Source organism: Phyllostomus hastatus, unplaced genomic scaffold, assembly GCF_019186645.2.
Source record: "Phyllostomus hastatus isolate PE091 unplaced genomic scaffold, TTU_PhHast_1.1 phas_scaffold_585, whole genome shotgun sequence".
Lineage (NCBI taxonomy): Eukaryota > Metazoa > Chordata > Mammalia > Chiroptera > Phyllostomidae > Phyllostomus > Phyllostomus hastatus.
In genome coordinates this window covers 1,547,298-1,561,758 of record NW_025334037.1, presented here as the reverse complement: position 1 = coordinate 1,561,758, position 14,461 = coordinate 1,547,298, and the positions used below count along the sequence as shown (strand labels likewise).

The following is a 14,461-nucleotide window of genomic DNA, read 5'->3' as shown; positions in this document are numbered from 1 at the left end:
TAAAGAAAATTTTTCAAACAGAAAAAAATGATAAAAGAAGGGATTTGGGGAGATCAGAAGGGAAAAGAGAACAGTAGAAAGTAAAATATGGGTCAGTACAGTAGACTTTTCTTCTCCTCTTGAGTTTTCTGAATTCTGTTTGATGGTTGAAGCAAAAAATTATAGCGCTGTCTGATGTAGTTCTCAATATATGTGGAAGATCTAGTTAAGGTAGTTGTATTTTGAACGGGGAAACATAAAGGGAAGTGAGGTTTCTGTGCTTCACTGAAACTGGCAAAATGCAATGAGGTATGATAAGATATAAAATTTAATACCTGGACCAACCACTAAGAAAGCTATATAAAATTGGGGTACTGGAAATATTGAGGGGAGGACCGTGTAAAGTATATGACTGTGTAACCACTAAGCTGTACACTTGAAACCTACATATAAGTCAAAATGGAATTTTAAGAAGTATATTCAGGTAATCCACAGAGGACAGAAAAAGAAAGGTTTTAGAATGATGATGTGTCATACTTATAACCAGGTTAAAAAATAATAAAAATACTTTAAAAATCTAAAAAAGAACAGAAGACAAAGAAAAAAATAGAGGAAACTGAAGACAAAAAAGTAAAATAACAGACTTAAGCCCTAATGTAGCAATAATTACGTTAAATGGAAATGATCTAAATATATTATGACCTGACTATATGCTATTTACAAGAAACTCACCTCAAATATACAAATACTATTTACAGAAATTTTGTTTGTAATAGCCAAAACCTGGAGGCAGGGAGGGGGCGGAACGCCCTGCGGTGGGTGGCTGGCTAACCAACCGGCCCGCGCACCAGGGGGTGCTAGTCCACGGTGAGATGGGGATGTGCTGCTGACACGTGCAGCCACCTGAGTGGGTCTCAGGAGCACTGTGCTGAGGGAATAAAAGCCATCTCAAATGATCACACACTATATGATTCCATTTATATTTAACATTCTCAGAGTGACAAGAATACAGAGCTGGAGCATAGATTTATTGGTTTCCAGGGGTTAGAAATAATGGGGGAAGGGAATGAATATGGCCATAAAGGGGTAGTGTGCCCCTCAGCTGGTGAACAGACAAACATTCAGGTGTATTCATGCAATGAATTTGGCAAGCAAAAGGAATGAAATAGCAATATACACAAAAATATGGATGGATCTCAAAATCATTGTGGTCATGAAAAAAGCCAGGTAATAAAGGCTACACACTGTATGATTTCTTGTGTATGAAATTCTGCAAAAGGCAAAACCACAGAAAACAGGTAACATATCAGTGGTTGCCTGGGACCAGTGGCCAGGGGAGGGGACCGACCACAGAAGAGCATGAACAAGCTTTTTAGGGAGAAGAACCTGTTCTGTGTCCTTACTGTGGTGGTGGTTCCCTCACTGTGCACCGTGACCAAAACAAAGCAACCGGTATACTTAAAATAGGGGAGTTTGTTACATGTAAATCATACTTTAATGAACTTGAAAAGTGTTTTTAATCAGTAAGTCCAACATGTCAGTAAACTGGAGTTCCAGGAAAACAAAACAGCAGCTATTTAGTTTCTCCAGAGAAAATCTTGTCAGTCTGGTGCCCAGAAAATACTTAGCAGCCTGGCTGCCTGCTTTCTGGAAGCAGAGCAGGAAAAGGGTTCAGGGAAATCCCAATTAAGTGTACAGATTTTTACTTTTTCCACGCTTTTCTTAGTCTTGAGCCTCATCATTAACCCAGTTGTGTCTGGTGTTCCCAAGTCCAGAGCTTAGCAAGTATGATTTTTCCAAAGAACAATCTCTTGCTTCCAAGGAGGTAATCACACGAGGTGTCCCCACTGCCTCTGCAGATGTACAGCCAGTGCCCATGGTTAGCTCTCATTTCACCCCCACACAGGCTGCTCAGCGCCGCTGGGGCCTCTGTGCCCCATGCCCCGAGCCTTTCTGGGCGGGGCTTGCAGGCACACTCCCATCTGCTCAGAAGATTTCAGCCCACGGGGGCATCCCAGTGCAGCTTCTCATTTTCTGTCACTTAACTGCTATTCTCCTTCTGTTGTCCATCTTTCAACAATTTACTGCCTTTCCTTGTCCTGCCTCTGTCTTCCTTCCCATCTTCCCTACCTCCTTTGGGGCTTTTTACGTTTTAAAAATTGCTCTCTTTGAATTAAGGGAGAGTTGTAGGGGACTGTTTGTATGGCTGAATTTGGCTTAAGTGAAGCACATGATTAAATGTGTTAAATGTCCATGTTCAACTTGCAGAATTCTGTATATTTAAACATAGCAAAAGAATCCACTCACAATCAATAAGAGATGGGATTCTCATGTAAGACACACTGTCCTCACAGATGGGAATATCACTGGGTCCCAAGGGTAATTACGATTGCTTGGACTGTAATGCTTGTGTTTTATTGTTAGGGGTGCAGTGAGGTGGGTGGCAGCAATCTACAATTGAAAAGTTGCCTGTGATCTGTGAGTACCTCTAAAGGGCGTGAACAGAGCATTTTAACATAAACTAGGGTAAAATACTAAATTACATTCCTGTTATCTTTAGACTATATTTCAATAGATGATAAAACTGTATCATGTTAGGTTATATAAAATTACTTGGGGTATATGTTTAATTTCTGGTAACTTTATTTTATATAAGGACTTAAAATTCAAGTGTTCTATATAAACCAGTTCTGGAATTGAGAACAGGTGGACTTTGAATGAAAGCTCAATTATTTTTAAGTGAGTGCTTCACAAACTGTAGAAAATAATGTTGTTCATGGTCGAAAGACCCTTTTAGTATGACTTCAAATCTGGCTGTACCCCATTAAAAATTTCTTAATTAAAATACAGATTTTTAGAAATTCGTCCAAACCCTGCTTTGTCCGAGCACCTCCCACATAATAACCTGAGTGCAGACAAGTCACGGCAAAGCAAGCGCATGACCGTGATTGCAGTATTTCAAGGACGTGTGGCCCATCAGCTTTGGTAAAGCAAATTATTTTGTGCTGAAAAGGGATTGTTTATTCACTCAGAACATGAGACTGTAAAAGACTATGGTTAACAAATAGTGCTTCTGACTCCTGCTGACTTAATTATAAGGTGGTGTTTCATCATCCCCTTCACACCGGTTTGAGGTAGAAAATGCCCTTGTTGAATGCCTTACAAGTGAACACCAGTGCTCTATATGACTGGCTTTTCCCAGACAATTGAAGTGAGTGCTGTCCTCAGTCTCTCGGTGGCGCAAAGCAGAGCCAGTCCCAACAGTGCTTTAAAAATGAGTGCAAAATTACACAGCAGCAAGCGAAACTTTCCCAGGTGGAATGTGTTCACCACTCATTAACCACTTCTAGCACGCCGAATGCCAAAAGGCATTCGTGGAAGTGTGCCCGGGCCTGTCCATTAGTACCAGTGGGAGTTACAAAGAAAACAGATGAAGCACTGATCTTGAATTAGAACTGCCTCATCATATAAAAAGCCATTGTTTACGCCAGTATATCCAGGTGTCAAATGAATTATAAATGCTGGATCACTGTTTCATAATAGCAACATCTGGCAGATTTTTTCTGTTAACTTCTGAAAGAAGTTGGCTTAGCTTGAGTGATATCATTACAGGCTGCTTCCTTTTCTTAAAATAGTTGAACCAAATTCAAAAGGAAAATACATCCAAAGTATAAAAATGAAATTTTTGCGTAAAATTTCTTTTAAAAATGTAATACCAAGAGGGAAGATGTGTATGATATGAGTGAAAACATGAAGTATAAGATGGCAGCTTTTATATTTCAGCATTGGAATAAATCTTTGAGGAAATCTTAGAACTTTCTTATTATTTCCCACCTTGAGAAAAACAAAGAACAGTTATAACTTTGCCTTTGGAGTTCACTTAGATCATAAACTGACTTGCTCTGGCTTTGTAGAAAGGTCCCTCACAGTCACTGCACGCCAGTGCAGTGCTAGGTGCCATTTCAAAGACAGAGCTATTTCACCTTCTGAAGATGGACACTTTCCTCATGAGCACGTGTGTGAGGGGCCAAGCTGCCCTCACCCGGGTTTCTCTAAAACTTATCCATTAATGTTGGCAAACCAGCTGCAGCCAATGGGTTCGTGGTATACTCCGGAGTTTGGTGCCTGTCTGCTTCCTGCTCAACTGAAAACTGATAAAAGTGACATAATCCAAGTTGTTGTAACAAAGAAATTTTGCATTAAAGCTTTTACTACATGAGCCATAAAGTAAATCGGAGTTTGTACATCAGTCTCATTTACTGATTTTTTTTAAGATTTTATTTATTTATTTTTTAGAGAGGGAAGGGAGGGACAAAGAGAGAGAGAAACATCCATGTGCGGTTGCTGGGGGCTGTGGCCTGCAACCCAGGCATGTGCCCTGACCGGGAATCAAACCTGCGACACTTTGGTTAACAGCCTGCACTCAATCCACTGAGCTACACCAGCCAGGGTCATTTACTGATTTTTTGATCTTTAACAAATTTTTTAACCCCTCTGTGCTTCAATTTAAACACACACACAGAGTCCAGCAGAAATAACACCTGAGTGTTACTGAGTGTGGTTGGTAGGGTAGTAATATGGCTGTAGCAATTTATAGTTTTAACTTGAACAGTTCACCTAAAATGTCATATGGTGTGCTTGAATGTGATATTATGTTACAGAATTACATGCTTATGATTTCGTAATAAAAGATTTTATACCAAAAAAGGAGCGTTATTTGTGCCAGACCCTATATATGTGGAGGATTGAAAATCTTATGTAAAGTTATTAGCCCAGTACAAGGTACACAATTAATATTTGTTAAAACTTAATCTGTGAAATAACAACTAATATTAACTACTTATTTTCTAGGGTATGTCTAGAATGTTGATACCATTCTGTATAGGATCTCTTGAAGCTTAATATTTGTAATTCCTGAAAGCAAATCCTATTTTAACTTACTATATTTTATTCCCAAAATGTTGATCTTTCCTGGGATTTGAGTCATAGCTTATTTTTATGGGTCTTTAAATTTTATAAAGTACTTAATGGCATATGGGCAAAAAATAAGACTATAAATTCATGTTTCTCCAAATTCCATTTCAGATTCTCTTATAAATAAGTGAAATTGGCAGATTTCACTCCATAATAGAAAACAAAACTAAAATGCCTCACATAGCTTTGTCTTTTAAATCTGTTTATTTTTTTATCTTCATCGAGATACATACAAAATTATTCTGAACAACAGAATTCAGATGATACCTAAGAGAGGCCCTAAAACTATTTATCAACATACTTTGAGAAATGCTTACAAAGAATTAGTTTATTGGCTGAGATCCCTGTCAGTCCCAATTCCACATAATACAATAAGGCTAAATTTATTTGAAGCAGACTAGCTTTTGGCCCCAGAAGTCTTGTGGCCAACCATAAAGAAAACTAACTAAACCTGCCCTGGCTAGTGTGGCTGAGTGGTTGAGTGCTGGCCTGCGAAGGGTAGTTGGTTCAATGCCCAGTCAGGGCACACATCTGGGTTGCAGACTGGGTCCCCAGTAGGGGGCATGCAAGAGGCAACCACACATTGATGTTTCTCTCCCTTTCTCCCTCTCTTCCTCTCTCAATAAATAAATAAATAAATCTAAACCAAAAGTTGTTCTTTGAAAAGGTCAACAAAATTGATAAACCTGTAGCTAAACTCATCAAAGAAGGAATACACAAATTATCAATGTGAGAAATAAGAAAATGACATCACTACAGGTTCTACAAGTATTAAAATGACAATAAGGGAATATTATGAACAATTTTGTGCCCCAAAGAATCAGCAATTAGGTGAAATGCACACATTCCTTGGAAAACATAAGCTACCTCACTCACTCAAGAAAAAAAAATATATAACTTGAATAAGCCTGCATATATTAAGGAAATTTAAATTGTAGTGAAAACATTTTCATGCTGAGAACTCCAGGTCCAAGTGGCCTCACTGGTAAATTCTAGCAAGTTTTCAAAAAAGAAATAATAGCAATTATACAGAAAACTGAAGCAAAGGGAATACCACCCAACTCAGTCTGTGAGACTGGCACTCCCCTGCCCCAGCAAAGACAGTGAAAGAAAACTATGCACCAGTATTCCGGATGACCATAAATTCAAATTTGCTAAACAAAAATTTAGCAAATCAGATTCATATACATCTAAATATATTTAAAAATAATATACCATGGTTAAGCGGGGCTTATCCCAGGAATGCCTGATTGTTTTTACATTTGAAATCTGTCAGTATAATACGCCATATTAAGAAATTAAAAAATAAAAACCATATAGTCATCTCAACAAATGCAGAAAAACATCTGACAAAATACAACATTCATTCCCTGTAAAATTCTCAGGATACCAGGAATAGAAGGGAACTCCCTCAAACTATAGCATTAGCTACGTGCTAGCTGTAGTTTCTGGTTTAGAAACCCTGCAGCTAACACCATATTAACAGTGAAAGACCGAGTGCCCTGCCCCAAAGGTCAGGAACAGAACTTGATGTCTCCTTCACCATTTCTACCCAGTATCGTGCTAATAATGGTCCTAGCCATGCAGGAAAGCAAGAAAATAATAATAATAGGGACAGCCTCATTAGGAAGAGGTAAAACTACCTTATTCACAAGCAATATGATTATGTATGGAATCTATAAAAATCAACTATTGGAATATTTGAATTTTTTAATCATTATCATTTATAATAATATCAAAAAACATGGAAGAAATTTAAAAAATATATGAAAGACCTGGACACTGAAAACCACAAAGTATTACTGAGAGAAATTAAAGCCTTTAATGAATCAGGAGATACCTCTTGTTCATGGGTCAGGAAACTTAATATTGTTGAAATGTCACTCTCCCCAGATTGACCTGAATATTAATATAATCAATCAAATGCCTAGGAGACTATTTTTGTGGAAATTGGCAAGCTAATTCTAAAATTCACATGAAAATTCAAAGGATCTATCAATAGAATATCTGAAACAACTTTGAAAAAGAACAAAATTGGAGGACTGGTACTATCTGATTTCAAGACTTTCTAGAAAGCTATAGTAATCAAGACCATGTGATGGTAGTTGGTATAAAGTTGGACAAATAAACCAATGAAGCAGAAAAGAGTCCAGAAATCCCACACAGGTATGATATACAGAAAATTGGTTTCTGATGAAGATGCAAAAAGCATTCAGTAGGAAAGGATAGTCTTTTAACAGATGATGCCAGACAACTGGATTTCCAGGTACAAGAACTATTAACCCATTTCTATCCCCAATATAAAAATTAATTCAAAAGGGATCATAGGCCTTGAATGTAAGACCTAATACTATGAAACTTTTAGAAGAAAACAGGAAGAAATCTCAGTGACCTTGGGTTAGGTAAGGATATCTTAGACTCAGCACCAAAGCATGATCCACAAAAGGACAAATGGATAAATTAGACTTTTTCAAAATTAAAAAGTTCTGCAAAAATTACTGTTAAGGAAATGGAAAGAAAAATCACAGTGAAAGAAAATATTTGCAAGTGCTGTGCCTGCTAAAAGACTTGTATCCAGAATATATAAAGAATTCTCAAAACTTAAGAAAACGACCAACCTTGTCTCCTCATGGGCAAAACACCTGCACTTCACCGAAGATACACAGCTGTGCACGTGAAAAGGTACTCAACATCATTTGTCATCACAAAATGCAAATTAAAATCACAGTGAGATGTCACTACGTACCTGTTTTAGTGGCTAATATTTTTTAAACTGACTACCTCAGATGTTGACAAGGATGTGGAGAAACTGGACCTAACACGGCTGGTGGGAATGTAAAATTGTACAACCATTTGGGAAAACAGTGTGGCTGTTTCTTGAAAAGTTCACCATGCCTACCTACCACATGGCTCAGCATTTCATTTCTAGGTAGTTATGCAGGAGAAGTGAAAGCTTAGGCCCTGCAAAGACTTGTCCATCACTGTTCACAGCAGCCAGATACGGTAAGAACGAAAAATGTAGAAGCAGCTCGATGTCCACATGAGAGTGAATAAATTGTGATATGGCAATACAATGGAATACTACATGCCTGTGAAAAGGAATGAACATGAGTGCATGTCAAATAATTGTGCTTACTGGGAAAAGACAGACAAAAGGGGTACATACTTTTGGTTCCATTTATGTAAAGTAAATGCAAATTAATCTGCAGTGACAAAAAGCAAATCGGCTGTTGCTCAGGGAGGAAGATGCAGGAGAAGGCAGAAAGGGCACAAGGAAACTTTTAGGAGCTACGGACAACGTGGTCATTATCCTGATCGTGGTGACGGTTTCACAGGTGTACAGATACATCAAAACTTACCAAACTGTGCACTTTAAATATGTGCAGTTTGTTGTGTGTCCGAGATGCCTCTTCGGAAGGAGAGTGAAACACGTGGATTGCGCCTGACTGTGGCAGGGTGCCATGGGAGAGTCTGGGTGTCCCATTTACAAGAAGGAGAAGAACCCAGTGAACTGGACAACCTGAATCCCTGGCATGTATGACAAAGAAAGTGTAATTTTTCTTTCTTACTGGAAATCTAAGCACCATATTTTGTCTTAGGAATGCAGTTAGGTCCTCATTATTGCGGTGGAAAGACATTTCAGAAAACTCCTTGTGTTTCTTAACCTCAGATTCCAAATGTGGTATCTAGGTATTAATCAAGCCAGGATTCAGATCAATCTGATGATTTTTTTCCATTGAGAAATTTTCACATACTTGTTGCTTAAATTGTTGCTAACAATTAAAAAGAAAATTTAATTGTTCAGCATCTTTTCTTCGTCTTCTAATAAACCTGATGATTAGCCCCAGTTTGGGGCAGACTGTGTTTCAGCCCCAAGCGTTAGCACCCGTCAGTGTCCTCATGGTGTGCTCTCACACGCAGCAGCGCTCCCAAGTTCAGGGCTTGTGAGGAGCCAGCCACTCGGCGCAATGGGCAGGGAAAGCCTCTTCCCACTTGTGGAGAGGAGCTTTGCTGCAAGTCCTGGCGTGTGCTCTCCCCAGAGTGCCTGTAAGTTCAGCATAAGGTCAAAGTCACTATCTTGTCTGTTCTACTTTACCTCAGAAGTAGGTCTTCAAAATTATATTCCTCAGCATATTAAATGTCAGAATAATCAAGGAAAGATACGGACATGTATGAGGCAAGTGGTTTCTGTGGAGAATAGTCTTTGAGAAAAATGTTTGTTTAATAAAAATATTCAGGAGAGTTTTTAGGATCTGCTGTGAACTGGGTCAGGGCAAACAGCTCTGAACTCTTCTCACCCTGGAAACCATGAGCCAGGGGCCAGCCTGTGACACTGAGGTTTGTGTCAAAGGCCACTGGGGCCAAGCTGTTCTGGAGCATGCCCTGTCTTGGCACACTGCGGGTTTCTCTTCCCTGAGACTCTCAGGTGGTAGGGAATCACGTTCCATCCCCCTGGGTTCTTCTCCTTCTGTCCTGCCACCCAGTCTGAATCGCCCCCTGTCCTTCATGGGCACACTGGCCTCCTGGACTGATGCTCTTGATTCTGAACCAGGAGCACAGACTGGAGATCTGTGCATAGCATTAAAGGACAGGTGGTGACAGGAAAGCACAGGAAACTAAGTGTGAGCAAAACTTAGAAAGGAGCCGGGAACACCTGAGGACCAGGTCTAGTGGAGTGCAGACGCAGGGCCTCCGTCTTCCGGGTGCGTGTGTGTGGGTAGGGGCGAGTGGCTGGAGGAGCGTTGGGGACTGGAGCATGTGGTTGGTGTTTGAGCCAAAGGCATAGGGGGCTAGAATGGCAAGAAGAGAGCCAGTTTTTAAACTCATGTTTTCCACTATAGAAATGGGAGAAAGTATTACTGATTGTAATAACCACTTACATGAACCTACTTTTATGCCCAGTTATAATGCTCCAAAATAATAACTGTTGGTCATTAAATATGTATCAGATTGACTTACATTTTATTTGATTATATCTATGAATTCTTCAAGTATGCTTACCCTCTATAATTAGTTGCTCATGTAACATAATCACAGAAAACCCGTGTTGTCTGTTTCTTCCATCTTCACTGATGAGAAGATTCATGCTTACTGCATGTGTTTACAGTTCTGAAAAGCCTCAGTGTGGCCCGCAGCTGGCGCTTCAGAGCCCTTCAGATCCCTTCACGTCACAGTTGTCCCCTGGAGGCTCTGCTGCCCCCTGCAGCCTGCTGCCGCAGGAGGGGCAGCAGCCGGGTCAGGAAAGCAGCTCCATTGCGTAAGAGGCAAACTCTCTTAAGTCCTCCTGAATTCCATTTTATTTTGTAATCCTTATGAACTAAAGTTTTAGTTCAATTAAAAAGCCAGTGAGAAAGTGTGGGAGAAGGAAAAAAACTTTTAATTATTACAGAAAACTGGATTTCTGCCCAGGCGGTAAGTCAGTGATGTCCAGACACGACTGAATCCCCGCTGATCTGTGGGGCAGCCTGCAGATGACACACGTGCCCGCTCCCTTTGGCCGGCCAGGTGTGGGGCCACACTGCCAAGGTAAACATGGGGAGGAACGCTGGCTTCCAGACGGCCTGCCAGCAGTGTCCACTTAAAACAGCCTTTAAGCAAGCACAGTTAGATTGGGACCTATCTCAAGCAAACAGAGTTCTCTGACTAGTCATGAGAGAGTGTTTGCACAACACAGAGGTGAGCTTGCTGGGTGGAGGGGAGAGCGCCGCCAGGTCATCAGCCTGCCTTCTGCCAACATCAGGTGGCTCCACGGAGTCTGCGTGCAGCTTGCCTGAAGTGCGCCACAGCCCCGAGGGGTCCAGCTCCGCCTTGCTCCCTCCCTCCCGGCATCCCCTTATCTTTACTACTGCGTCCAGGGACCTCACGGCCTGAGTTAGGTGGAATGTGGGGTTAAAAAACATGAGTTCCTCCCCCACCCCTTCGCACTTGAACATACCTTTCTTTATCTCCTCTTCTATCCCTTCGCATTTCCAAGCCTGCTCCCTATTTCTGGGCCCTCAGCCTAGTTCCTGTTTTCCCAGGGCCTTAGTCTCTTAGTTGTTGGCTCCTCCTGCGTTGCCTTCAGGTGGACACTCAGTTCTTCTGTCCAGAAAACATCTCTTGCTACCTCCCTAAACAGCCTTCTCCCCTCACTCCTTTCACTGCCAAACTTAACGCAAGTACAGTTTTCATTGTTGTGTTAGATACTATTACACCACAAGTGCCTGGAGAGCAGGACCTTACACTGATTAACTCATGTTTTTTTCATATCTGTCAAGTGCCTAGCACAGTGTAAGGCAGTGAATGGGCACAGACCTTGGAGCCTAACAAGCCAGGGTTCAAATCAGGGCTCCTCATCCTCAGCTTCCTCATCTGTAAAGTGGGGATAAAAATGCCTATTTTCAGCAGATTGGAATAGACATTTTTCCACAGATGGCCACTAGGTACATGAAAAGGTGCTCAGCATCACCAATCATAAGGGAAATTCAAATAAAAACTACAATGTGTTATCACCCTACACCTGTTTGGACTGCTGCACTCAAAATGACGAGAGGTAACGACTGCTGGTGAGGATGGAGAGAAGGGAGCCCTTGTCCACTGTTGGTGGGAATGAGTCAGTGCAGCCACTATGGAAACCGGTAGGAGGTTCTCAAAAATTAAAAATGAAACTGCTCTGTGATCCAACAGTCCCACTTCTGGGTGTACAAACATTTGAGGGAATGAAATCACTGTCTCAGAGAGGGATGTCGATACTCCCATGTCCACTGCAGCATTTTCAGTGTAGCCGAGACGGGAAAACAACCTGAGTGTCCTTCTGTGGATGGATGGGTTAGAGATTGCTACATGTGTAAACAGTGAGACCGTATTCAGCCACGAGAAAACAAGGAAATGTTTCCATTTACAACAACTTGATGGCATTGTGCTGAATGAAATGTCACAGAAAGATGACCACTGTATGATTTCACTTACATGTGGAAGCTAAAGGAGCCAAACTCAGAGAAACAGAGGGCAGAATGGCTGTTGCTGGGGGCTGGAGGCTGAGGGGAAGGAGAAGATGCTGGTTAAGGGGTGAAAGCTTCCAGTTATAACTAGTTCTGGGGATCTGATGCGCGGTGTTGTGACTGTAGTTAACAATGCTGTGTTGTATACTTGTAAGTTGCCAAGAGGATAGACTTAAATGTTCTCACCCCCAAAAAATAATTATGTGAGGTGATGGAGGGGCTAACTGTAACCCTACCGTGGTAATCATTTCACAATAGGTAATGTATATTCTGTCCTGCACCTTAAACTTACCATAGTGTTTTCTGTCAGTTATATCTCAATAGAGTTAGAAAAAATAATTCCTGTCTTGCAAAGTTGTTGTGGAGATTAAACGAGATAATGTGTATAAAAACGCCCAGCACGGTGTCCGGCACAGACGAGGTGCGGATGGGCGGGTCCCCTCCGCCCCGCTCCGACAGGGACCCGGTCAGTGGCCCCATGGCCTCCTGCGTGTGTCGGAGCGGCAGCCACTGGCACAGCACCCAGTGGCACCCAGTTCCAGTTTGCTGTGGTTCTTACTCTTTCCTCCGCCTTGTGTGTTTCAGGTTCACACCCAGTATCCAGCTGAGTTTGAATTCAATCTCTTTTACTTAAAGTTCTTGGCTTTCCACTATGTATCTAATCGCTTTAAAACATTTCTCCTGGATTCAGACTACGAAAGATTAGAGCACGGTACGTGTTTGCATGCTCTTGTTTTATCTTTTTGGTTAGTTTTATGTGTTTCTGATTAAAAACTCTAATAACGTCACTCCCCTCCAGTGCGGCAAAGGCCATTTTAGTGCTTTACCCCAAACTGCACAAGTGGAGTGGACGCGCACACATGCCCAGATTCAGAGGTTATGTGCTGCTGTGTGAGCTCTCAGGCACTACCAGGGGTCTCCCCGTGGCGCCTTTGAAAAGTGAAATCTGCTTCTATTCCCATCTCTTAAAGCGTTACTGCTGTTTGAGGAAACACATTTGACTCTGTTTTCCCACCCCTTATGCACTCTGGTGAGGAAGGAGCCTGCCTTCAGAGGCAGCGGTAGCGGCAGTGAAGGCCGGGCCTCTGGAGCAGCCAGACCTGGCTTAAATCCCAGCACCAGCTACTCTGGACAGTTAACTACCTGTCCGAGCTTCTCCCGTTTCCTCATCAGAATGGCCCTTTGAGCCCTGATGACCGCAGTAGGAAATATTTGTAAACTTCTTAGCACACTTGCTGGCACATAGTAAACGCTCAATAAATTTTAGGCGTGCCATCATTACTGTAATTTTTAGCAGCAGTAACAGTTGTAAAGAGTAGATGCTGGAAATCAGTCAGCCCCTGTGAAAGCATTCTCTGGGGGGGATTTTACATTCTTACTGTTGTTGTCGTGGGGAGACGGCAGGGAGGGCACACACGACTAAGGAGACAAGCAAGTTTTCCAAACTCAGCTCTCTTCATTAATATTCCTGTATATTCATAACAAGGACTCTTTTAGTGGCTGAAATTATTTACTGATGTTCTCAACTTAAAATATGGAGTCAGGAAATACTGCTTTTCAGTGCATGCTGTTAAAATTGTCTAATAAGATATTTCATGGGCCCTGGCTGGTGTGGCTCAGTGGATTGAGTGCTGGCCAGTGAACCAAAGGGCCTCTGGTTCGATTCCCAGTCAGGGCACATGCCTGGGTTGCAGGCCAGGTCCACAGTCAGGGGTATGGGAGAGGCAACCACACACTGATGTTTCTTTCCCTCTCTCTCCCCCCACTTACCCCTCTCTCCAGAAATAAATGAAATTTTTTAAAAAAAAAGATATTTCATGTTTTTGGTAAGGGAGATATAGCACTGGTCAGTCCATTTCCCATTAGGTTTACACTTCCAGACCTTTGGTGACTCACAGAATTATCATTTCACACCTAACAACCAGAAACCTTAATTTCTTAGGTGCCCATGTATTGGGAAGGCATTAGATAGAACTGGTTACACTGGACATTGAAATCACTTGGAGAACTTTTAAAACAGCTACTATCTGCCGCCCAGCCTCAGAGATGCTGACCAATGGGTCTGAGGCGAGACCTGGGCATTGGCATTTCTGTAAACCGTCCGTGGTGGCAGCATGCGACCAAGGCTGAGAACTGTCGCGCCGGGTTCTGCAGTTCAAAGGTCGAGAAGAAACCATGAATTAGTGTCAGGGTCCTCGCATTGCAGGAGTGTGTGCAGCCTGGGACTTAAGACGTTCTTTTCCGATAAACCAATAAAACACGTACTCGTTTTTGACCGAGTCATTTCACTGGAAGCAAGACAGCATTGCTGAGAGAGGTGCCCTTCCTGGCCCCCTCAAGAAAAGCCCCCCACCTCGCCCCAGCACCTCCTCCTCTCGATGGAGACGAAGTGGGCTCTCGCGAGGAGCTCATGCGCTGGCGAAAGTGCGAGAGTAGTGTCAGGAAATCCTCGAAGGGTCCCTCCTGAGTCCAACTTCTGTTTTCTAAGTCACCCCACAGTACAAACCACACCCTTCTGTCATCGAAAG

The 14,461-nt window shown here is 42.0% G+C and overlaps 1 protein-coding gene across 2 annotated transcripts in view; it reads left to right on the top strand.

Moving 5' to 3' along the window:
* SBF2 (SET binding factor 2) overlaps window positions 1–14,461 on the top strand; it is a 408,723-nt gene that overhangs the window by 381,706 nt on the left and 12,556 nt on the right. For both annotated transcript variants that reach the window (XM_045825232.1, XM_045825233.1), the window contains one exon: window positions 12,519–12,645. In XM_045825232.1, the coding sequence (XP_045681188.1) occupies window positions 12,519–12,645 (127 nt within the window). The remainder of the gene's footprint in view (window positions 1–12,518; window positions 12,646–14,461) is intronic.